General features: G+C 40.6%; 1 protein-coding gene and 2 non-coding genes across 3 annotated transcripts in view; all 3 read left to right on the forward strand.

The window, feature by feature from the left end:
* LOC142772250 (uncharacterized) overlaps nucleotides 1-14,647 on the forward strand; it is a 36,229-nt gene extending 21,582 nt beyond the window's left edge. The window contains exons 4-5 of the mRNA XM_075874445.1: nucleotides 631-668; nucleotides 8,270-14,647. Coding sequence (XP_075730560.1) covers nucleotides 631-668; nucleotides 8,270-8,925 — 694 coding nt within the window. The 3' untranslated portion in view covers nucleotides 8,926-14,647. The remainder of the gene's footprint in view (nucleotides 1-630; nucleotides 669-8,269) is intronic.
* Nucleotides 14,648-24,444: 9,797 nt separating this feature from the next.
* Nucleotides 24,445-24,546, forward strand: LOC142772364 (U6 spliceosomal RNA). The gene has a single exon (XR_012886337.1). It is a non-coding gene; the product is annotated as a U6 spliceosomal RNA (small nuclear RNA).
* Nucleotides 24,547-25,256: 710 nt separating this feature from the next.
* Nucleotides 25,257-25,359, forward strand: LOC119186691 (U6 spliceosomal RNA). Its single transcript, XR_005111742.2, has one exon. It is a non-coding gene; the product is annotated as a U6 spliceosomal RNA (small nuclear RNA).
* The last annotated feature ends 1,186 nt before the right edge of the window (nucleotides 25,360-26,545 follow it).

Here is a 26,545-nt window from a genome sequence, read left to right on the forward strand (position 1 = left end):
CATAAATAGGTCCTGCCTCAGTTACACGATCAGTGACTGGACAATAAACGTAGGCTTTCTTGTTGATTAGTATCTTGTTATACTTCAAGTAATATGGCTGCCCAGTGCTTTTCGCGAAGTTTAAAAGCTTTTTCTGGATGTGGCACGTGGCCTTGCAGAAATATTCGCTAACTGACACGGGGGTGCTGCGAAGCATCGATTTCTTCGTAAAGACACTTTCTCTTGTTTTGAACGAACTGAAGCGAACAATAACAGGTCGACATTTGTTCTGTACATATGTTCCAAGCCTGTTTGCACGGGAGATGGCCTCATTAGGAAGTTCCAGTTTAAGGGACGCAGACAGGATTTCACTAATTTTTAGCTCCGACTCGGCCCAGGTTTCTGAAGCAGAATCCAATATCCCATAAAAAATTAGGTTCTCCCTATGAGAGCGATCCTCGAAGTCATCAAGCCGTGAACCGAGAGCGACACTTTCGTGTCACACGGCAGCCGTTACAAGACCTTGTATCTGTGCATTGTCTGGAACGCTCTCGAGGGAAATAACCTTCTGTTCAAGTACAGTTAGTCGGGTGGTTAAATCTGTTACTTTGGAATCAAGTAGCCACTGGTTTTCTTTAACTTCGTTAATAGTCTTCTGCAAGTTGTCATGACGCTCATCCAAGTGTGCGGTTAGTTTGCTCATGGCGGCTAATACTTCGCTATTCGGACCAGGATTCTGTTCAATATCCCCGCAAAGAAGAAGTTCCTTTATAGCGACAAAACACTCTGCGACTATACCAAGCAACACATGTGGGCATGGAAGGAGCAGCAGACAATAGTTGCTAGATCGCTTAGCGCTATAATCTTGGGAGGCACCAACCTGTACGAAAAGCAAAAAGTGGTTGGATGAGACCATGGTGGCGGCCGCTCCGTTCCACTGCCCACTGAGGCGCGCGGTGCAAGGCTGGCTGTATTTGTAGTTTTCTGGGTGGCTTGACGATGTCAATGCGGTTGGCTTGGTGGCAGCGTAAGGGGTTACCGGAACGGGAGGTTGAAGTGGCACCGGGCAACAACGGCTCGGTTCGGGCTGGGGAGGGCACGTGCCGTATGGCGTGCCAGGCGCATGTGGTTCCACACAGTCTGGCGAGCTCGTGCTGATGACTGCGAACAACTGTACGAAAAGCAAAAAGTGGTTGGATGAGACCATGGTGGCGGCCGCTCCGTTCCACTGCCCACAGTGGACAGTGGAACGGAGCTGATGATTCTAATAATTATCACATCACCATTTTTCTTGTCCATAAAAATGTCTAATATGCACTTTCTTCATACTAATTTGCATTCTACAGTTATTGTGCAGCAATATGAGCCATTATTGGCTCAAAACCATGAAAGAATAAATGGCTTAAAAAGTTTGTCCAAGATGAACTTTATTTTACACATTGTCGTGGCACTCACCAAAACTGCTCAAATTCTTTAAAACTGATTACATATTTGAAATGGCAATAAAAGCCTTTATATACAGCAAAAAAAAAAATCCCGTTCCCGAGGCTCAACAATGACAAAATTTTTCTATTTTCATCTTACCTTAACTGCAATAAAATACATCGTTGTACGAAATTATAAAAAAGTAGTAGCATTTATGAATACACTGGGCAGTGCACGTACAGAGAGCACTGGCAAACTACATAAAAATAGAGACCTTAATGACCTTTAAAAGCACTTTGATAAGTTATATTGAGGTACTTCAAATAATAGTTTGCTGGGTGCCAGGTCATGTTGAGAGGCAGATCACAGGCACATGGGGATTAGTAGACAGCCAAAGACGCAGGCCTGACAAGGTCAATGTGCTATATCAAGATCTGTAAGTGCTTGTTCTCCACTTTCTGCTGTTGGCAGAGACAATATGGTACAGTGTAATTAATGACCTCCTTACTGGCTTGTACTTTTGTGGTATCAGTCATTTGTCAGTTTCTACCAAGATTGAGCCATTCGTTCTGAAGCCAACAATGTTTTTGTAGCTCTTGATTTACTGTGATCTTGTGTCCCTGCATTCTTTTTATTTCGTGTGTATTGTGTTTTCACTCGTGATGACATCTGTGTTACTATCAAATGAAGACAGGATTGATTTCTTAGACTAATATAGCAAATAATTTTTAAAGGGAGTTAGAATATCTGCTGTTTTTACGTAAACACTTTTAGCACCTGTGGTCATGAAATATGCCACTCAAAAGTACATGTTAAACATTGATTGCACACATGTCATTATAACTTTATAGGTATTTTAATATATTGTGCACTTTCTTTGCTCAGGAATTAAAGTGTCTTTTCAGCCATTACGTTTACATTTGGTCATATTCATTGATCAAACGAAGGCATGTACACCTTACTTTGATTTGATGCTTTATTTAGCTATTGGGTCATTAAACCCTATCACAAATAAAAAACAGTAAAAAATAATACATTGCTTTTGCATTATTTGTCCCCCAGCAATCACTTTGTAGCACTTGAGATGATCTGGACTCTCTCGGTAAATACTTTGCAGCCTTTCACGTGCTATTTATTTTTACTGACACATGTTTACACTCCAGTAACAACGCTGGAAATTTGTTCCATGTGCCAGTAGAAAGACAACCAGTGTTGTACGAAGTGTACAATATTGTCTTTACTCACTTGCTGAAGTCTTGCATGTGTCTTTTTGTTTGAAATACAACACCATTGCTAAAATTTGAGTAAGATGCCTTCTAAGCGGCCTACAAAATGTAAAAAAAGTTGGATACGCACTTCATTTCTAACGTCTACAGGTAATGCACACATCTTTATTTTGCCGAATTGGGAACATTCAATATAGCGTACGTGCATATAGTACTCCAAAATGAAGAAACGGGTACTGAGAGCATCAGTTGGGTTCACAGGGCATTTGCATGTTTCATATAATGTGCCCTACTACATGCACTTCAATGTTCAAGTGCTCACCAGTAGAGCTTGTGTTTAAAAAAAGATAGTTCAGATATTGACATACTGAAAAAGTAGCCACTCATTCTCAACACTCAGAAGTTTTGTTTATTATGGAATTTCTTACAATTAACTGGAGTTGAAGCTAACGGTGAAAATATGTTCTAAAGTAGTGTGTTCTGTCCATGTGCTTCTGCAGATATGTGCATCTGCCCTCTAATGAGATACGAAGTTGCATGCATTAGACAATGCTATAAATGTATTGCACCAGCCTCTTCTTGAAAATAATTTACCCTTTTTTTTGCTGATGAGGCAATGCTACGAAGGCGGGATTGTGATGGCGATGTGATCACGTCTATAGACTGCTGCTCGGTCATATTGGAATGAGAGAATTGGCTGTTCACTTGGATCACTTTCAGTCAATTGAAATGAGCATGTACGTAATAGATTTTATCGCTTTGTATATATATGTTTCAGTCGTCAATGTAATAATATTGTGCCCGTTTTACAAAACACTGGTTCAGTTTAGGTATTTTCAGTGCATATCGTAACATAAGAATCGCTGAAATAGTCTGCTATTGCCTTTATAACTGCAACACTTGGTAGTGACACTTTGATCTTACATAGCAGTATATAAAAAATGATTGTGCATCTTGCCCTTGAAAGCCTTTGTGAACGGTTGTGCTGCACTTTCATCAGAATAACAAAATCTAGAAACAAAATGAACAAAGAAACTTCTTTTTTTTTTTGTGGCAATGCCTGCTGAGTAACAACCATTTAAGTTTTCCAAAGTGTTTCTTTATTTTCTTCTGTTATAAAAGATTGCACCATTCTTAATTTGGTCATTGGTTTCTGCATTTGCCTCTCTCAATTGTGAAAAACGAAACAATTGGCATTTAGTTACTTGAGTTGCAGGCATTGCTTTACAATCCCGGCCGCCGTGCACATGGTGGTAAAAATGCCGAAGCAAGTGGTTTTGCAAAAATTGAGACCATCTCGAGGTCTGACTATAATTTTCCAATGCACAGAAGATAGCTCTGGCATGCACAATGCTGCGATCTCTCTCTTCCATTCCAAGCTCAGTCGTGCCGGCACTGCTCAAAGTGGCTGGCGTTTCCTGTTGCTAGGCTAGACTAGGCTTCAGTCGCGTAAAGTTGGAAGGACCCAAAAATGTCAAACTCGCGCAGCGATTACAATCTGCCCTGCCTCGGGATCAGGGGGATGAAACGCACTTGATGGAACAAAAGTCTGTATGAAAGTTGGCACATCAGAGATCGCAGAGATGCAAAAGGCTTTAGCGACGTGGAGGCATGTTAGCATGGCTTGGTGTTCTAATTGCTCCACAGAATGAGAGGCAAAGAGAAAAAGATGAGAGAGTGAAAATTAAAGCAAGACAGTTAAAGAGAGAAAGCGAAAAAAAAGAGATAAAAAGTGGAAGTGACATGCAGAGATAAAAAGCGAGATGCCTAGATAGAAAGAAAAGGTGTATCTGCTTGTGACAGCTGGGGGAGGAGAGAGAACTGTCTGTTTTGGATGTTCTGACTGAATGCACACAAATCGAGATACAGTGGAAGCCCCACTTTGCAAATTATTTTTGAAGGCCCATCCCACTTCATCTATCACTTTTTTTTTTATCAGACAGCCTCCTACTTCTGTTCATCAGGCTTCGTCTAAGCAGCAAAACACTTTATTCAGTGTCTGTTTTTGAGACATAAGTCTCAGCCTTACCATCATAGCTGAGGGTAAGTAACACTTGTATTCTGATGCTACTGGCTTGTTAGTTCCTGCAACCACGAGGTCACTTGATGTGTAGCCACTTCATTTGTTAGTAGCTCATGTTTTAATCTGGTTCTATATGCGACCGTATCATTAATAATGAGTTTTACCATCGCTACTGATCACATCCCCACTGCCATCACACGAGAACTAAATTGATGTGAAACACTAAGGTGGAAAATAAGTTACGTTGTGCTGTTGAAATGATTGCGGTTTTTATGCAAACATTCTTGGTATCTGTGCTCACAGTAAACGCATTTTGATAAGACATGTTTGACGTTCATTTTGTCACAGGTATTGAGAATGGGTGAGAAAGACAGATATCACACCTTTTGGGGTATTATTGTAATTTCGATATCTTTATTTCCACACATTTTGCACGCAGGATTTTTGCCATTTTTAAGTCCACACTACATTTAGACATAGTCTTTGATTGTGGCAATGCATATACATTTTGCTTTTGCTTGATGCTCTACTCCTTTTCATCATTAAACGCTGCTACCAAAAAAAAAAAAACAGTGGGGTGTGATAGATTGGCTTTGCATTATTTGTCGCCTAACCTTTACATTTCAGAACACAAAATCATCTGGCTTATCTCTCTGAATCCTGTGCAACCGTGCTCTTCCTTTTAATTTTTACTGACATTTGTTTTTCAACATTTGTGCTGATCCATGTTTCCATGGTAAAGAAGCACAGTGTTGTATGAAACCATAGTGCATGCCATTGTATTTACTGGTTGGCTCTTCCTCACGTGTGTGTTCTCTACGAAACACAGCACTACAACACAAGACACATTCTACATGTCTCACAATGTTTAAAAAAAATTTTTTACGCATTTGATTTCCAGACATCAACAGTTGATGCAGCCATTTTTATTCAGCCACAGGACTTGTGTTTGCTTTAACCTACCCAAATATTTCATATATTTTGTGCTAAGATGATAGAATTACCACTTAGCTCATTGATTTAGTTCACAGAGCATTTGAATCTTTCATATCTTATATGCAGCTACAACGCACTGCAGCAGATGCTAAGTTTTATATTTCCCACTGCATTCAAGTGCTCCATTTTTTATTGTCTTATGCGTAGAAGTCTTTTTAAAAAAGTGTCACTGTTTCACCTCGGGGACAATGCAACAAATGCCATAGCAACAACTTAGAATGTAACACTGAAAACGACAAGAAGATCAAAACGTGCAGTGCGCTGCTCGCGCACAAATGACTCACGGAAACAACTCAAACAGGACGAGAGCAAACTAACATTTACCACTCGACACAATGTGCTGTTGAAACGAAAACAACACACGATACCTAATCACAGAGACAGATGTGTGCAAACTAAGAAGTGTTCCGAATGTTACTTCGGTGTATATGAAAAGCACGCTCTTCTTGCAAACAGAGCCTGCACAGCATGTGAATAGAGCTTTGTGGGCCCGACATATAATAAAATTGTTCCGGTGAAAGCCCAAGGCACAATTCTCTCTCCGCAAAAGAATAAGGGTGCTTGCACACGCTTCTATCCCCCTTCCCAAATCCGTAGGGCCAAGTACACGTGGAAGATAAGCGCTTGTTGGCGCATCGCAACGACCTGAATACTGAGCATGGAGGGCTTTTTTTTCATTCTTGATTTTTCGTTCTTGATTATACATGTACGGTGCATGACGTCGACACCAGTGGCGAAAACCAGCTGAGAGTGTCCATATAATTTCTATCGCAATAAAAAGTAGTGACATCGAAGTGGTACTGAAAAAGTACTGGCTGAATTACAAGAAAAAAAGTTTGATGAAGCCCAGCTGATCTTGAGTGTATTGAGTGTATGTTGTTCGTGCTAGCTTGAACAGTTGTCTGTGTGCTTTTGCAGATGAGTCCATCCCTTCTGTGCAGAAGCATCGAAGTATCGATACTGCCAGAAAAGCATTGCTCCAGTGTCCTCTTAGAAGTTGCTCGCCTTTTTTTTCACAATAATGTTGCAGCTTAATACTCTGTGTACATCAGATAATGGTGGTGTTGTGACCATGTCTGTGGACTCCTCCAAAAAACAGGCTTTATCGAAACAAGTGAAATTGACTATTCAGTTTCTGTGATGTCTTTCAATTGATCCTGAGAAGTGTATAATAGATTTCATTGCATTGTATATGTATCATCAGTGTAAAGCAGTATTGACTGTCTTACAAATCACTGGTTTATATTAGGCATTTATTTATGAACTTCTTTACACATGTGTATGTGCCAAGAGAAAGAAATTTGCATCTAAGCAAGGACAACGCTCGGTAGGGACATTTTGATTTTACACTGCAGACTGTAAATGTGTAATGGCATCCTGGCGTTACTTTCTTATGCATTTTACCCTCCAAAACATTTGTGCATGTTTGTGTTGTGTTTTCTAGTCAACAAAATTTGTCATCTGGACAAAGGAACTTATTTTTTTGTAGTTCTGCTCATCGAGCAACAGCGTTGTAAATTTGCTTAAATCTTTCTGGTCCTCTTCTGTCATCGAACTTTGCATCATTCTTGATTTGATCATTTGTATATTTCTTTGTCTTTTCTCTCCGGTATGCTTAAGATGCAAGCAGTGCATTGAGTTGATCGCACTTTTTTGTGTTATATCCAAGGTTGTTTTACCACTCTAGTATATAAGGGCAGTCGTATAAGTGTAATAGTCATTGCCTTTATTCAGTGTAGAGTAAAATCTTGATAATTCGAACATGTTTATTAGCCGAGGCCATAATCTGCATTGTTTAATGTCATGAAGCTCTTGTAATTCGGTCATATTTAGCCTCAATCCACTTAACTCGACCAGTCATTGGAGAGTGCTGAGCATGAAATGTCACCCAATTTACCTGCGAAAAAACATGTGCACGTGGTGCAGGTAATGGTTGTAGCTGTAGGTAAGGATGTGGTGCAGAACACCTTTCAGGCCTAATAAAGAGGGGGTCTTGGAGCTTGGCTACATTGTGAACAGAGTTGCGGGATTACGAGACTTGCGACTTTTTCTCCTATTTTATGCGAAATAAGTATAGGATTTATTTACAAATTGATATAGAAATAGAAAATGTAATGGAAAATGTGTAAGCTGTGGAAATGCAAATAGAACAACATACTTTTTTTGCATTCCTTATAAATGTATCAGCATTTCAGACCATCACACCTGTGATGTCACTTTTATCCCTTCCTAGTGATTCTATCATATTTTGCCATTTATTTCTTATTAACCTCTTACTCTCATATATCATTTCTTGTGCTTTGTGTCTTGATTTAGGAAGGTATTTGGTGGGTGTGCAGCATTTCATAAATATTTCAATGGAGAAAAAAAAAGAAAGTGCAATAAATGTTTCAATGAGCTGGTGCATAAACTCTTAGCGTATTACGAAAAAGCTTTGGTATTTAGGTGTAGTATCAGAACTACATAAACTTGCATTCTTGTGCAAGTTTATTGGCAAAGGTGATTATGTACTTTGTCTGCAAGTACAGTAATCTTTCTTCATTGTCTGGTGCTGTAGTCTAGTTACAGACAATGCGTGTAAGATTTTCATTGCCTTCCTTTTGTCTCTGTGGTTTTGCAGGTTCCTTGTCTTCGGCATGCCATGACGAGTACCATGCGCTCGTGTCTGTACAAGGCGGACTGCATTCGTGTCGTATGTGTAGCTATGCAACCAAGAAAAAAAAACACATGCGAGATCACCTTCGCAAGCACACGGGGGAACGCCCTTTCCAGTGCCACCTATGCCCAGCTGCATTTCCTCTGAGAGCGACCCTCGTCGGTCACATTCGCACCCACACGGGAGAGCGTCCCTTTTCCTGTGACCGCTGCAGTGCGTCGTTTAAACTAAACCAGACCCTCGTGAATCACATGCGAACCCACACGGGAGAGCGTCCGTTTTCCTGTGACCATTGCTCTGCATCATTTTCACAGCAGGCAAACCTTATAAGGCACGTGCACAGCCACACAGGAAACCGTCCCTTTTCCTGTGACCAATGCAGTGCATCATTCACACAGAAACAGACCCTTCTGGACCATGTGCGCACCCACACAGGAGAGCGTCCTTTTGTGTGTGACCACTGCAGTGCATCTTTTGCACATAAAAATACCTTCGTGGACCATATGCGCATCCACACAAGAGAGGGTGCCTATTCTTGTGACCACTGCAATGCATCCTTCTCTCAGAAATACTGCCTGACGAACCACATGTCTCGTTATCATGAAGACAAGAAGCCATAAAATTTGAGTGCTTTACTGACCTTCTGTAACGAGGGAAGCATATCAGGGTGAAGAGAGCACATTGATCAGAAGTGACAGTGAAAGAGTAGTTCGAGGTTTGGAAAGTCTTTTAGTTTAGCAAATGATAATGGCGCGAATTCTTGGGAGGAAAGGCAAGTGGTAGAAAAGAGTGCAAAGGAGAGGCCACCTTCTTGATATAGTATTCACACTAGCGTGCACTACTTTTACGTAAGGGTTCCTTATGAGATCTGTTGAGCGGGTACAGGCTTTCGAACTATGTGCCGCCCGAAGGGTGGAAGAAAGATATCTCCCCATCCATAAAACTGGAAACTGCAATTTTCTAATTATGTGTCTGGTAATCCACATATTAAGCTATGGTGGCAGTGCTGATGGTTTTTCATCTTAATTTGTGTTCCTTGATGTCATGATACTGCATAATAAATATAAACTACAAGTAATGAATTATGAGGCATTTTATTGGCTAGCCTACTCTCACATTCGTCTTGCGAATCATTCGAATGTCTTGGAGCTTTAATGAACCCGAGGACAACAATATTTAGGTATTTGTATTCATGTATGTTTGACATACTGCAAACCTCATATTGAAAATATTTGTCAGGAAGGTGGAAAAATATATATATTAAAGTCACTACTGCAGAAGCATACTAGTACTCATTCAAAATACTAGTACAGACTTTTTGAGTAGGAGTGTGATGGCAAAAAATTTACATTTATAAATGAGAACACCTAAATATACATCACTCATACAGTCATATCATTCTTAGAGGTATAAGGATACGATCATACCCACATATGTTCTAGATTTACAAAAAAGAAGTTTGCTCATTCTAGGGGAATTTTGTGAAGCCTATGTGGCTTTTTTTTTTTTTTTTCAGCACAGCAGGGAACTGTAATGGCACACTCAGGACATTGCTATGTCGTCGAAGATTGGCCAATATAAAACAGCCATTACAAAGCACCATTTAATTTTCTATTCCGGAAGAACAGATTTCATTGCCAAGCTCTTCTGTAATCTTGTTGAAAAACCTTGAAATATCAGTGTCTTGAAAAACATGCTTTAAAATCAAATATTTAATAATATACTTCCTAAATTCAATAAATATTCAAATTATTTGAATAGCAACAAGATGGGGCCTAAGATAATTTTGGATACTTGAGCACACAGAGTGCACGCATTTTGTAACAGACAATTCCGTTACTCTGAGCCACCACAATAAGAACGTGCGGCTGAAGGAGAAGCTACACTCAAAAAGATATGAATACACTAAAGTAGTCGTGTATTTACAACCAAGTTGTAAGGCTGGTAAATGTTTTTCTTCTTATCTCATTTCTAGTTTTCTTTTCGGATGAAATTTTTCTAGTTACATTTTATTTCATATGCTTCATGTATCACCATATAGGTACTTCGATGCACATTAAAGTGTGATGATTAGCTTGATGGTCTAATGCTAAGTAGTGTGATGTCACAAATGAAAATAAATTTCGTGATTTAAGTGTTGTATATCTGGATTGCAACTTAGGCCTTTATGTATTGGCAGCAGTGCTTTGTATATGAAAGCATAGTATTTAAGCAGGGAATGTTGAGAACTTGCATAAAAAATGTAGTGTGTTGGCACACTGCACTGTCACTGCACTAACGTGAGGACCAAGGTTAATGTGTGTATTGGTGTAGCAGCTCCTGATTTCTTGTTGCTTAAGTGTGATTTCGTGTGTAGAGTATAACACGAGGTTTTCCTTGCCTCGCTGTATTTTTTCGGCTTTTCAGTTTCCTCGTCCTTGGTATCGTTAAAGCAGTACCGTTCACTGAAGCCGCACAAAGAAGACTGCATTCCTGCTAGCAGTGCTCATATGTTAGCTAGTACAAGATGCGAGGATTTGTGTCCACCTGGGCAAGCGTTACCTTTGAGTGCCACCTCTGTATAGCTGCATTCACTCAGAAGTTATCTGCAAGTTACCTTTTTGTTGACTTTACTTTCTTTACATTGGTATCATAACTAGTACATTCTTGTTTGTTACTTCAGTTAATGTCCTGTCTAACAAAGAAAAACCCCTTAAATTTCTCCTTTTTGACCGCGAGCTTTCTGGCCAAGAGGAAATTTCAACAATACAAAGTTCCCCATCCTGTGAAGCTACATTGTGAGGTCAGATAAGAAAAGTTTTTGGAACACGCCAGTTTTTTCGTATGAAGATTGCATTAATTCTAATAAGTGATATGTGTGTATTTTTTTAGAATGCCTCATTCGAGTTTTGCTATTTCACAAAAGTATTGTAGTGGTATTTCTTAATGGTAGTATTAATAATATTTGGGGTTTAACATCCCAAACTACTATATAGTTATGAGAGATGGCGTAGTGGAGGGTTCCAAAAATTTCAACTACCTGGATCATGCCCCCAAATCTGAGCACCAGGGCCTACATAATTTTTGTCTCCCTCGAAAATGCGGCCGCCGCATCCTGTAGTGGTAGTTCTGACTTCCAAGAAATTTCATGCAGGGCACCTCATTTTTAATACCACAAAACGGCCGAGACTTATCCACCATTCTAGCCGCTACATTGGGCTGTGAGATCTTGCTGGCAAAGTGCGGTTACACATGGTCCCAGTGGCTCGGTGCCACACTTCTTGGCTTCGGAAACAGTTCAGGTTAGAAAAACCATCTGAATGAAGTGCAGCAAAGGCTAATTCTTGTATATTTGATTGAGCGCAGAATTGAAGTTGGGACGGAATATGCAATTGTTTATTAAACTTTCTATTTTACCAAAACCCAAACTAGTCTTCATAAATTGCAACAACATATGCGTCGCCATGCAACTTGAACAATGAGGTTGTATCGGAAACGTGGACGTCATCATAAGTTTTTTTTGGTAGTAAAAGGGCATCCATAAAATATTTTCATAGCTTGACACATTCGTTGAAGCTACCCTTAATAACGAATAAGGAGGCTATCGTGAGGGAATGTTGGGTAACCTTATGTCATAGATGTAAGCCTTTGCAGGATTCTCCTTCAGGGAGGGGGGTGGGAGTTCACAGCCCTCCCCACCTATTAAGTCAATGTATGTGGCAACCTTTGCCTCCTTCCCTATCTCTGTGTGCACGCCTATAGTCCTACGTATATGAAAGTTTGAGGCTGTCTGCAGGAGGGCGAGATGTCACCATTTGAGATACTGCATAAAATATACATTTATGTGCACAAATATGTATTTTCTTACATACTAACACTATTGCATGTTAGTGTCTTTAAAGGTTTCGTTCGTAAATGTTGTGCTGGTTGAGGTTTGTATGTCGCCATTGCGCAGCTTTTCTACCTACTCAGCCGCCCCACATGTCCAACAATATTTCTCCCTTCCGACGCGATCCTAGGGTGACGGGCGAGTGGGGTGACCTTAGCTTCCCGCACCTAGCAGCCTAGCGCGGGATATCGATGGTAACGCAACATGTCGCCTTTCTCGTGTTGGAAGTCTTCTCAATGCTTTAGCGTGCTTAGGGCTTGATCACAAGCACCTGTTGCAGTGCGTCAGCGTGTGGCTTTGCTGATGTGGGTTCGCGTCCTCTCCCTGTGGAGAGAAAGGGTGTGCAGCTTGGCGTAGCTAAGTGCTTTCTCTCTCTCTCTCTCCAAGGAAAGCGGGTGCGAAGCCGTGTCAAAAAGCCACGCACTGACGCGCTGCAACAGGTGCGTGTGGTCAGGCCGAACAAGCGCCATCTCTGATGCCCGACAGAAAGAGGGGACGGCAGATGGCTTGTGGTTGCAATGTGTCGGATGGTATGTGAAGAGAGCCGTGCGAGGCTCGGGTCTCGGGTAGTACGGGAAGATTATAGGTGTTCTGTGGTATGGGTTTCCACTCACGGCCATTGGACGCTCGACTCGCGTTGCAGTATGACACGTATAGGGCGTTATCAAGCCGTGTAGTGCTAGAGCTTTTTAATTAAAACTAGTTTTATTAATCAATGATATGGTGCAGCTGTGAAACTTTGTCTCAGAGACGTGGTAGTGGCACTCGTGTATTTTTGCACAGAGATATTTTTTTATTTGAAGAGACGCTTTTTACCTAGCTTCAAATATACTGTCTTTTCGCAATTCATATTTCTTCATGCTTGTAAACTTCATTTCTTGTACTGTACCTTTTACATAATGCACATTTCTAGAAATGAATCACCATCATTACTGTAGTTTTTTGCAGAATTGCTAAAAAAATCTCTTTTCTTTAATCTTTGAAAGCAAGTATTCATTGTAGAAAGTACAATTTATGCGCAGATCTTTTAGATGTGATTGTTTTAGTTTTTACGTCTTCTATGCAGACTTCATTCCAGTGTCCATCTTAGTTGTACTTGAAATGGACTTTTCTGGTTCTGGCTTTTCAACTTACATTGAATGTATTATCTTTTAATTCGTCTTCATGAGCTTAGGGTTTGCAGCTATCCAGTGGATGAGGTCCAAGCTATGGATATTCCATCCTCTACCCTTTTTACGCCATGGTACGGTTCTTGGTAGCTGCAGCTGCCGTTGGGCCCGATACAGCATCTTTGCAAAGACTCGGCATGCGTGCTAGTATTTTTAATGTGGAGGCAAGTGCAATTTAATATGTCAGTAAAGAAATTGTGAGGCGAAATATTGAAGAAAAAAAACAGTTGTATTTACAGGTTCATGAAGTGTTGTGTGTACATTGTACACGGGCAAACCTCATAAAAATACGGCCCTGAATGGTCTTGAACAGTATTTGATTACAGTGTACAACAGTATTTGATTACAGTGTACCAAAGCACTTCTAATACTCTAGTCTGCAGAGTTGCAGGTCGCATTGGTATTGACAAGAATAAACAAGCATATGCTTCTGCAGCACTAGCCAACCGAAGAAGCAGTCATGACGAGATTAGTGTGTCACACTATGCAAGATCTGGAAGCGCTGTGCCACACATCAATACCTTCGTTTCATACTTATTTATGAGTGGAAACTTTGTAGACTAGTGATTGCATTATATAATTGGTGCATCTTTTCATGACAAGCCCATTGTTCTGACTACAAGTGCGTTGGTCAGTTTACTGCCATTTCTGTCTTGACAATGATTTTAAAAAGTGAAGAGAACTTTTTAGAGGAAAATAAGTATGAATACAGCAAACAAATGTGAATATACTTCAGTGACTCTGATAATGTTAAATTTAGTGAAAAGAGAATATGTTGGGTGTATTGGTGGATAATGTTGGGTGAAGAGAAAATTTTGCTATGATTTCAGGGGCACGTTTGTGAAAAAGTATTTTGTGTATGTTAGTATTTGTAGTGGTGCCCCGCACAAGCGTTTCGGATAAATTTGTAATTTCACCTGGTTGTGCGCCAAGAGAAAATGTTTGCTGTATAAGTAACTATATAAGTAATTTCAAAATCTAATGAGGGTGGCAGTTTGGGCTTGTTGGTATGGTAGGATGATAATATTTGGTAGCACAGACAAAACACACGGACAAGAGAAGGCACATTTGCGCTGTGTTGTCGTGAATGCGCCTTCTCTTGTCCGCGTTCTTTGTCTGCGCTACCATATATTATCTTTCAAAATCTAGCCAGATGTTGGTGGCTTCAATGTAAGCACGATATCATTAAAGACCTCGTTTCACAGAAATTCTGGCATCAGCGTCAATGTCGTTAGTTGTTTGCGAAAAAAATCTTGGCTTTGACTGAAAAATCGTCATGTATGCAAATAAAAAGAAATAATACAACTCTTTGGTACGAGTGAGCATCTATGTTAGGCCATCTGCGGCAAGCGGGTGCTCTCCCACAAAGCCAAGCTATCGCTCGCAATTGCTTCAGGAAAAAAGCACTATATAAATTCCATGCAGTAGAAGTAGTCTTGCCGCATGTAATAGTATTGTGTGGCAAAAGCATAGATTTGCACCAGGTATCAGAAGATGTAAACCGGGCAAAGAGCGGGTGTTCTGAATTCCCACCCATTACAAAGCTCTTAAAGACATCATGCATTGCTCCATCAGCAAAAGCATCGACAGAGCGAACCGCTGCGTTGGTTCGTGTATAGCCCTACGGACGCATAATAGACCCTTTGGGTATTCTAAAATAGAAGAAATTATGACATTGTGGGCACTTAACAAGTTTACTTGCAGTATACATTTTAAGATAGATTGAATTGACCAATGTTATGCACAGACTCTTTCGTTTGTTTACAGGCTGAGAACCGAAGCCAGGCTAGCAATTGAGAAGGTGATGCACACAGGGCCCACTTATGCCATAGTGTTCTACTGTTGAAGTAGAACCTGAAGCATTCTTCAAGTTTTCTGACCATTAAATTGGTTTGGTATAATCAGTTATACGTATTTAAAATTGGGAAATAGATCTGTTCATTTGTGTGTTTGTGCTAGTTACCCAAAGATCTTGGTAATAACCTACTTCTAGAAAGCAATATAAAAAGTGGGTGCTTTGATCCCTTAACTGCTCTTTTTTTTAAGTTCTGATCAAAAGAAGACCATTTTTTATCACTGATTTCGATTCTGATTCTACTAAAAAGTAGCTAGTCGATATTGAAAAAAATATATTTTGACGTCATATGTATTTAGTCAAATAAACAGAGCAAAGTTTATTTCTGAACGTTACATAGAAAACCAGCTACCTGGTGCTAATAAAACTAAAAACCTTATCAACAAAACCATTACAGGTGCCACATCTTTCTTCACTTGTGTAGCCCAAGCACTTTTGGGGTATTTCACTCGGGAAGCTTCAGTGCTCTGGGGGAAATTTAAAAACGTGGAGTAACACAAGGCGGCTTCACTGGCGGGCATTCGCAATGTTCACGTCCGAGCTGGCGTCACCATCACCGGAGGAGCTACGCACTCTCCATCATCGCTGTCTTCACCTTCGGACGCAGGACATAAATATGTGCACTCGGATCATCATCACTCGAAAGAGATGACGAACATGAATAGCTTCTTCTTCGTATTCACAGGCCAGCTATACATGCATGGGTCGCTGCCAAAGTACGCCGTCTTTCCATTCAAATACCATGCCCTGCTTCAGCAGAGAACTGAATCCTTGATCAAATGCTGCCATCTAGTGGAGAACAGACAATGTAACCTGTAAATGCCCGCCTTTCTGCGTAAACGCTACAAGGGAGTGCCTGTTCTGCTAGGACGAGTTCTGCTCGTTCAAAGCAGTTTTCTGACACAGTTTGGCCTGGAAGAGCTGTGCTCGTCCAAAGCATTTGAGGGGTTAATGAGGAATGGTCATACTACTATTGAGTAGTTCATTGTATCGGTGGGCTTTTATAAAAGCATGTTATGTACATAACTGTGCGTTTTTTAGCACCAATTGTTTATATGCAATACAACTTCATTATTACACTTGGAAAATAAATTGAAAAAAAAATGCACTATCTGGAAAGCATAATATATAAATTAACAAAAATGATCTGCAAGTTTACTTGATAACGAAATTTGAATTACTGGCATAGGGAAAGCATAATTAAAGAAGAGTATTAGTAAGGTATTGCTATACTGGCCCCTGATGAGTCTCTTAAATAATTTTTATGTATTGTCTAATTTATTTCGTGAAATGCTCTTTTGACTGTCAACTTAGTTCATGTCCACATATGTTAAAATACAAAGTTATTATTTTAGTGTCACATTGTGCACAAACTATAAATACAGTTCACTTAGCTAATTTTCAGGATAGCATTTGTGAACGGGTATGCTGTCATGACGCACTTATATTTATTGACAATTTCACTTGACTGCACTGTTACCTGTTCACTTTTTTTTTGCCTTGACACCAGTACTGCTGTGACATGGTGAAGCTTCATGCATGAGGTCAATTAAGATGGTTTGCCTTTAAGTTGTTTTAATATTTAAATCGCTGTGTATTAACTTTCGAATCACTTGCACATTTTTACCATTTACTTCACCTCAATTTTCATTTGATTTCATTATCTGTTACTTAACCCACCCATACCCCTTACATCTGCTGGCCCCTTTGATGCTTTCATCTAATAACCTGTGAGCAGTCTTGGGGAGCAATTTGTTACTAGTAGCTTATTACCGGTAACTTGTTATCTTTTTGAGTAACTTGCAATGTAAGTAGTTACTTTTAATTTTTAAGAACTTGTAACTAACATTGTTGCTTTTTTTACATAATTGCGGTAACAGAAAGTACCGTTACAGTTACTTGTGTTTTCATGTAAAATATTCGATAGCAACACTCGTCAGCCGATGTTAAACGCTTTTCGTATTTTCGAGCTTTCCTTTTTTGACCATGTTTTTTCGATCTTTCAGCCTTCCACAATAAGCCTGCCCTCGTAGTTGAGGAGAAGACAATGATAAAAGGAATGTCCCCCCTGCAGAAGACTGTGCTGGGAGTTTACTTGTAAACTATCTGTCGTAAACCAATCGTGTTGCGGTTTAACAGCTTACTAAGTTCAGGTCTTTTCATTTATATTGCGGGCATTCATTAGGCATATCTTTCTTCTTCATACATGTTCATCATCATGAGTGTTCGCCATCTTCGTCGGTTGTGGGAACTCGGCTTGCTTGTGATCTGTGCATGCCTTGAGTTTGGTCCCTTTATCATGCCTTCGGGACCTAATAAAGATCACTTTAGCCGTGATATTACAAGTTGTGGAGGCTGCTCATCGATCTTCTGTCCACTCGCCGCACTTTACCTCCCAGAACTCTGCTCAGGTCGCCGTTTGCACGAGGTGTCCGGTAACATGTCCCAGGACAAAGCCAACTCGTGCTCCTGCATCAATTTACATGGCCCCAACAACTGCGGCCTATCCACCGGGAATTAACACTGGGCACCAGCATGATCCGCCCACATTCGTCAGCCTTGGAGGTGAAGATGTGGAGAAAAGGTTCTTAGGTGCACTCACAACCGAGTGAGTGCAACTAATAACGGGGATGATACAGCTAAACTTCGCCGTGTTTCTTTCTATCGCAGAGGCGTCATTGAAACGTTTTTCAATCATGAGCCTGATATCACAAATCAAACACAATTCAAGCAGCAGCTTTGTCAAATTTTCGGCACTCCGGAAGTGCTTTCAGCTCTCGCAAAGACCCCGGATGCCGGAAAGCAACAATGCGGTGAATCTGACACCGCATCAGATGTAGCTAGTACTGGCCTTGTTTGTCCACCACTGTAGCGAAGTACGTAGCCTCGCGAGTCCTTTGTCAGTGTCGCAAGCTCCGAACATGAGCTCAAAGCGGACAATCACAACCACTTCCGTGTCCGCTAGAACCATTTGAGGTAGTTGGCGTTGACCTGTATGGCTTGCTTCCTGTGACTGTCATGGGATACCGATGGATAGTTACAGCTGTCGACCATTTGACACGCTGCTCTGAAACAGCTTTCGTGCCATGTGCATCAGCATCGGAAGTTACTGACTTCACTCCTCGTGCCATCCTGAGTGACCATGGAAAGGTATTAAATGCAAAGCGTTTATTAGTGAACTTTGGCAACTGGTCATATCTATCTATCTGTCATTTATCTATCTATCTAGCCCCTACGACCTTTAGCTCTCCTGGACGTTTCGATAATGGCATCTACACCAAAATTGGTATAGCATAACCTGATAACTCGACTGTATTGTTAGCATAAATACTAGTCATAACATGAACCTCATGACATGTATGTCTTGAATGTCATGGTCTTGTTACTCTTGTAGTGGTTTTGTTCACGCGACATTGCAAAACTAGTATGGTATCACATGACTGCATCACAAACCTTAAGTGACAGGCCCTAACTAGGAAATCGTGACATGCATGCTATGTAAGGCATTGCTATATGCCACGCTCAGGGTGTTCTAGTGGTCGTTTTGCTAGGTTCACTTATGCCAAATTTTGTATTACGTGACGTGAATAGACGAAGGTAAATGACACGTTCAAACATGATCAATATGATATGCGTGTCAGGTGAAACATTACTACACGCTACGCTCATAGTGTGCTCACGTCCGTTTCGCTAGTTTCGCATGTACCAAATTTTGTATTGTGTATACCATTTTTCGGCACTTCACCTTCTAGCTCTAATTACGGATTAGGATTCATTATGTAGCTGGAAGATCTAGCCTTGCGAATTCGCTGGCGATTGCCGTGCCCGGTTTCCTCTTACTGATTGTATCTATAATGTCCTTTTGTTTTTTCAACTAAGCACGAGTACAATCTTAAAAAGTTGCGCTTAGCGCGACGTAAGCCTGCATAAGTCGGCGGCCTCTGTGCTATTCCTACTTGCTTGCTTCATAGCATACGAACGGGATCAGCGCGTACACCAGCATGGCTCCACAAGGTCAGACTCTGCGACGCCATTGTGCTCGAATTGCAAAGAAAGTTGATATAGACCATTATTTGCTCAAGTGTCGTGAGCTTGGGAACGAATGGCAAGGTTTATTTGAACTGCAACGTTCTGGCCTGCCATGCGACAGCGTGACTAATATTGTGTTTCCGCATGGTCACTAGTTCTTCAGGAATTAAGCAGGTGTCGTGACTGCTCTTGATATTTTTGAATGCTACAGGCCTCACATCTGACCGGCGATTTGTGACAATTAAGGTTTGGGTATGGTGCAGTGAGATCGGAGTACCGGAACAATACTGAATGTGGAATAGCTTCTGGCTCTGTTCTTGGTGTCCCAGAGCATTCCTTTGATTGAGGCACCGCGCTAATCGTGCTGAGGTGTTCGACAGGTGGCTACAGAACTGTAGCGCGAATTGGTACTGTGAACTAGTGAACTAATTGAAACTTTTCTGTGACTAATATTCAGAAGTCTACGCAGACCTAATTCAAGTAATAAGAAAATGGCAGGTGTTTTGCCTCATACGCAGGTGACATTCTCTGCATACTCTGGCAATAATAATAAAAAAAAGAGGATGTCAATCAGTTCATTAGTTCCAAATCCTCACAAGCGTTTTATGGTCGGTAAAACTTGTAGCTGGGTGAGTTTGGTCATAATTATGGGTAAATTGGTGTGCGCAAATACAGACGACACAGAGAACTAGAAACAGGTTCAAGCGCAATCCCTGTCTCTTGTTTTCTGTGTATGTATTTGCGCACACCAGTTTACCCATAGTTTTATGGTAGGCAGTTGCTGTTGCGTCCTTGCTAATGAACCACGATTCCAGAAGATTCCCTTCCCTGTCGATTTCGTTTATGAGCCAGCATCGTCGTATTCTTCGGGCCAAAACTATTCCCTGTTGAGCAGTGTTCAACAAGCTCAGTATAAGAATGCATTGCATGGTCGAAATCTGCAAGCTTTTGTTTCGTAGTCCTCCTGCCGTTTCACCATCAAAATTATGTCGCTTCGCAATCCCTGCATGGTACTTGTAAGCGATACCGCCCTTATCATCTACAGGTGTGTGGTCTTCAAATTGCAGACACGTCTTAGAGTGTATACAACAAATAGCACGGCTCAAAGAAGGTTTGTATGCACAGTGGACTCAAAGCTACTGCTTGAAGAATATCGGGTGTAGACTCAAAGATAGGTATGTACGAATAATCAACTTTAGAAAAGACTCGAATATATATCGCATAGTGATTAGTGCAATTGAAATGCAGTTCTTACCGTATAAAAGACAATAGTCGCAAAGTAGAATAAATCATTATTATTGGCATTCACCGATGGTATTCCTGACAAAAAATTACTGCCGTGGGTCGCTTGAGCCGTGTTCGGAGTCTTATACTTTGCTATGTGCAAGTTTGTATAATGAGTGCTTACCACAGGTGGGATAATTTTAATGAAAGTAAAAGAAAACACAGGAACATGTTACCGAATATTTTACAGTGCAATGAGATTCAGTGTCCATCACTAAAGCTCATAATTAGCTTCGGCACACACTACAAATTACATGACCGGGACAGGTCATATAATGCGAAAGACAAGCTTTGTTTATAGGAGTGCCGGAATATATATCAAGGTATCGAAAACCTGGCCGTGGGCAGTGATGGGTCAAAGGCAGCTACATAATCAAGAAATTGGGAGGCCGTCATGGGGCAGAGTGAATAAGAGATAATTCCAATATATCTTTGTCCTGAAGTGCACATAAAACGCAAACTGATCATCCTGATGTGGCAATGAAAATTATATCCTACATTATTGTTTGCTCTTATATTGTTATTCAATCAAAATTAATGTCTCCAGTAATACGAACAGTACTGATTGTTCATTTAGCTTGGGAGTATTGTGACGTACCTGACCAACGTGATAAAACGAACACTGAGGAAACAAAATGATAATAACACGCATTTGTCCTTGGGCCAATTTTTTTTTTCCTGTACGTGTTTCTCTTTTTTTAAGCGGCATTATGCCTCTCTTCGCACATTAAAAGATTGCGCAAACCCTGACTAAGTCGGGGCCACCGGTCGAGACCATTGGTTATAATATTAAGACAACCGCCAAGTTGTGTTTATTCTCTTCCCAAGTACGTTTGGCCCATTGGAAATATATATATATATATATATATATATATATATATATATATATATATATATATATATATATATATATATATATATATATATATATATATATATATATATATATATATATATATATATATATATATAGGGAAAGCAAGAGTGCTTACTACTAATTATAGTTATTCAAGAAATGCAACATAGCCACAGGTGAGTGTATTTATTAAAACAGAACTATCTTATAGGACTCGGAGACGAACGTTCACAAGTCATCTTCACGCGAAGCGGCAGCCACGAAAGATAAATTGTGCTGATCGAAGGCCGCGCTGTCCACGTGCTGTGTTTTTGCATGGAGTGGCGAGCCGCATCCAGCAGCAAATAACGCCTGCAGGCTGTGCTTGATATTGTCACCTTTGCGATCTGTAGGCCTCTGCGTCACTAGCTTCATCGAGTAGCAGTGGGCATCCAGCAACCGATCGACTGAGCTTGCACTGATTTGTACTCCTGGCATTTCTTCCTCCAGGGCCTCCTTTAGTTGCTTTATTGTAAATGCGCAGTTTTTGTCGACAATTCGTCTCAAAGTACTCACGACGTCATGTCCAAACTTCCTTTTGGAACCCCCACCATGCTTTGATGTTTCTCTGTCTGTAGCAGTAATCGATCTTGCTGTTCTAATATTGATGCCTAGAGCGTCGGCCACTTGCTTTAGGTCACCGCCACGCCTGTAGACGCCCACAATTCTATAGCCCTGTCGACCAGCGATACTCGGCTGTTTTTTTTTTCTTTTTGACGAGGTTTGTCGGTGTTTCAAAGTGTGGTCATCGTTTGCGTCCAGCCATAACTTCAAGCAAAGCTCTCTTCTCGTCTGCAATGTGCCCGTATGAAAACGCACGTGTTTCAAGCAAACGAGCTTCAGCAACACTAAGTGTCGTCTGTTACATGAAAACCGGAGTATCTCCCTTGATGCTTTTATAACAACTTGATTCCACATAAATCCGATTAAATGCAAATTTAGTATTTTTAAGTGGTTACTTCTGATTTTGAGAACAAATGAATGCCATCTGTCGGTCACTGTTCTCATTGGGCTGAGCACACGACTGCGAAAGCCTCAGCGAATAAGCAGCCAAATGCCGTCTGCTGAGCATACGAGGCGAATCTATGCATATGCGATGGTGTACATGGTTAGCCGGAATAATGCAGTAGCGATGAAATATACGTAGACTAACATGGACCCTATGAGCAAATACATTTAGTACCCACAAATGCAATAACTATTCACTGTTTTTTTTTTAATTTTGAATCTATGACACCAAAACATTAAGAAGAAGTAGCACTGCGCTCTTCATTTCATAAGCGCTAGCATGTATAGGCGAGAGAAAAGTTCTTCCTGTGACGTCATGTTTGCGTTATTTTTACATTTATAATATATAAAGTGGCAAACTATGTGTTTCTTGTGCATGGATTAAACTGACTGGCACCTGAATTAAAGTCATTGGCAATTGGATTAAACACGGTGGCACTTGGATTAAACTCACTGGCATGCGGCCTCATTGAGTTGGCGCTTGGATTAAATGTTTGGCACATAGATTAAATAGCTCGGCGTTCAGATTATTTCAATGGCATGCAGATTATTTAGGCTGGCACTTGGATTAAAGTGAGCAGGAAAACCTGTAGTTCACTGTATCTGCCAATGGACGTGCAACAACGGCTAATGCATTTTTTTTTCTTTTTTTTCGTAGTGCACGGGGGCAGACTTGACGAAGGGTGCAGACTTGAGTCATTTTTGCAGTTTCCCACAAAATGTCTGCTACAAATCATTGCCCAAGCTTTTGGCAACCACACACTTACGTAGGCGCTGCGTAGATATAAATATATTTAACAACACATCACCAATACCATATGCGTACACAGCTTCAACTACTACGTCTCCAAAAATATCGAATAATAGTAGCGGAATAAAATATTTCTTCGCAATTTTTTAACAGTGCTCTTAAGACGGATGTTGAAAATTTATACTTTTAAGCTGGGGACTTGCATCTCCCAGTAACTCGATAGGTTAGAGGAAAGGAGACGCAGGAATTAACACCAGTTATGTTGAATGCATTGTGTGCGTGCTAATTTTTATTAAAAGATTGTTTTCTTACTTTTTTCGGCGCACTGCTTTAATCCATTCTTGTCGTCTGCTTGTTTCGTACCATCGGTTTGGGAATCGATGGAATTTCACTGGTGAAGTCGACCCTTCGTATTTGCATGGCTATTGTGACAGTTGACGACGCAGCAATAGTTCCCCTCTTTCTGTTGGGGTGACATCGCGGAACGAGGGACGTTTCACGTGCAGCGCGCGCGCTTCGAAAATGCGTGGCAGCCAAAGGGAGCGGAAGGGTCGCTACACGCTACTGTTGTGCGTTTTTTCTGGCAGGGGAAATGCAAGCGCTGGCGTCGGCGGGCAAACTTGAGCGGTCGCGTTTTGCTAACGTAGCATCGCTGTGCCCAGCGTTCACGTGCGTCAACGCTACATTGGAGTATATTGGGCCCTTCATGATGTGCTCACGGCCGTTTTGCTTGCTCCACATAAACCGAATTTGGTATTACGTGACGTCAATGAATGACGAAATATGTTACTGCTGCAAATATGATAATCCTGACACGCGTGCATGTAAAAACATGACGACATATCGCGCTCATAGCGTGCTCGCGGTCGTTTCGCTAGCTCCACATATACTAAATTTGGTATCACGTGACGTGAATAGATGACGATGGTAAACGTCACATCCAAACATGATAATCATGACACATAAGTCATGCACGGCATCAGTTATCTCCACCTCGTAATATTCCGCAGTTTTTAGAGTGACATATCAGCCTTCCTCATTCGTGCTTCGCATATAATCGATTGCCACTGTGGGGTCAGCCATATTTTTTAAAAAACATGTCATTGTTTTTTCAGGTATTTATTTGTGCATATAGACAGCCATTAATGAGAAAAAACTCATCGCTGAGTACCACAATACCTCTGAAGAGATTACTAATGGTTGCAGTGCAAAAACTTCAAATAGTGAAGAGAGTTCAACACTCCGTAGCGGTGGTCAAATCCATGGTTCAACGAAAGGATGTATTTTCAAAGTACATATACTAAGAAAACAATGATACAGAGTAATCAGCATGGCCCCTGAGCAAGGATTACACGCAAAATTGTGAAACATTCCAGATTTTTTTCCTAATTATTTCGCTCACGGTCTACATGGTTAAAGAAAACATAGACACAGTCCGGAGGACTTATGCATAAGAACCAATAACCTTTAAAAACATTTTATTCCAATCCAATCAAGGACAATGTTCCATCATTTGGTATTTCCTTCGCGTATGTGGGTATTGCACTAAAGTATTTGCTATATGTGTGAGTACGTTGATAAGTTTGGTCGAAAACGCAGTGCGTGATTTGTGGGACTTTTATTATTATTATTATTATTATTATTATTATTATTATTATTATTATTATTATTATTAGTAGTAGTAGTAGTAGTAGTAGTAGTAGTAGTAGTAGTAGTAGTAGTAGTAGTAGTAGTAGTAGTAGTAGTAGTAGTAGTAGTAGTAGTTATTTGACTTCAACCGAAGCTAGTCTTGTTTTGAATTACGCGCCATCTTGGGCGAACTAGCGCTTAAGCCACGAGATGGCGGGACTGAGCCAATGCCTTCGTTTTGTTCTAAAGACAAATAACTTAATCTAACAACTTCTATCTGTGCAAGTAAATAGTAGTAATATAAAAGGCACTTGCGAAGTATTGTGCTACTTTCAAGAAGTTGCACCATCTACAAAATGCTGACGGTTGTAATTTAATATATGTGTGGGTAAAACAAGCCTCACGGCTTTGGAACTGCCTCCCATTTCCTGGCTATATGTAGTTGAGCGAAAGGCAATAGGATGTACTTCCAAAGTACATATACTAAAATTGGAACGATACAGAGAAGATTAGCATGGCCCCTGCGCAAGGATGACACGCAAAATCGTGAAGCGTTCCACATTTTTTTTTTTTTTTTTGCAGTTTCTTTTTGTTAGGGGGAAGGTATGCTAGCTTGTGCTGGAGTCTTCATGTGTCTTAGAAGTGTGGCAGCGCTCGTGTCTTTCGTGTCCTTCTTGTCTCTTTGTCGTCGTTTTGTTCTCGCGCTATAACTATCGTCTTCATGTGACTCATGTTACTATGGCATTCTTTTTTTTTTTTAATTCCATTTTTGGCAAAGCGCTTGCAATGTTTGTACGAAAGTTACACTGGTGTAATTTTGTGCCCTGTAGCAAAATTTCATTTCGAGAAGTCACACCAGCAAGCTTCAGTTGAATGCAGTGCTAAAATAGCTACAGTTAAGTAGAGTACACTGAAGTTAAGAGCTTTTAAAATGATGTATATGTATTCAATTTGTCGGCTGATTTTCTCCCTGATCCGGCGCATGCGTAACGGATGAAATAGTCTTTGAAATTTGTATGGAATGTGCCCTTCATAAACAAAGAACAAGTGTTGCTAAATAATTTGAAATGGAGATATACCGCATCTAAGGAAAAAAAATGTAATAATGCGAAGCAAAAGAATCCGGTCAAATACTCCCGTCGAGATGTAATTCAACGGATTCCTATATCGTGACAAAGAACGTGACGGAGAAGCAGCTCACGGGATCCGGACCGGACCTCTGTGGAGTCAACGTTGTGAAGCAAATTTATAGCCCAGAAAGACAAAGCCACTGAGCTTTAACGTTAGTGAATATACTTCAGTCAACTTCTTAAAATAGCGCTAAAACTTTAAAAACTTTTATGCTCTTTGCAATAAAACAACACAGCACATGTATCTGTTTATGCAAAAACCTGCAATATTGCATAACTTTGTAAATACAAATGTTTTAAATACACTCAAAGAGGCTCGCGCGCGTGAACTATGTTTAGTGAGTCAATACTCTGTTTTTCTCCCCTTCCCGTCGTCTCCCCTCTTTTTTTGGGGTAAATAACAATAATGTTTGATATTGTATTAGGCTCATGTTCCGAAATTGAAAGTAATCACGGAGTACAGATACATTTTGGAATTTTAAAAATGCACAGAAATTAATGAACTTCCTTTTTTAGGCAGAGACTGCTGCGCCGCTCGAGCCACCCCCACACAAAAACGGCTGCTGCGCCGCACGTAAGTGATGTCACGCACTTTTGGTTAGGCGCCTTGTTTTAATAGTCG

This window comes from Rhipicephalus microplus, chromosome 9 (assembly GCF_043290135.1).
Source record: "Rhipicephalus microplus isolate Deutch F79 chromosome 9, USDA_Rmic, whole genome shotgun sequence".
In the NCBI taxonomy this organism is placed as follows: domain Eukaryota; kingdom Metazoa; phylum Arthropoda; class Arachnida; order Ixodida; family Ixodidae; genus Rhipicephalus; species Rhipicephalus microplus.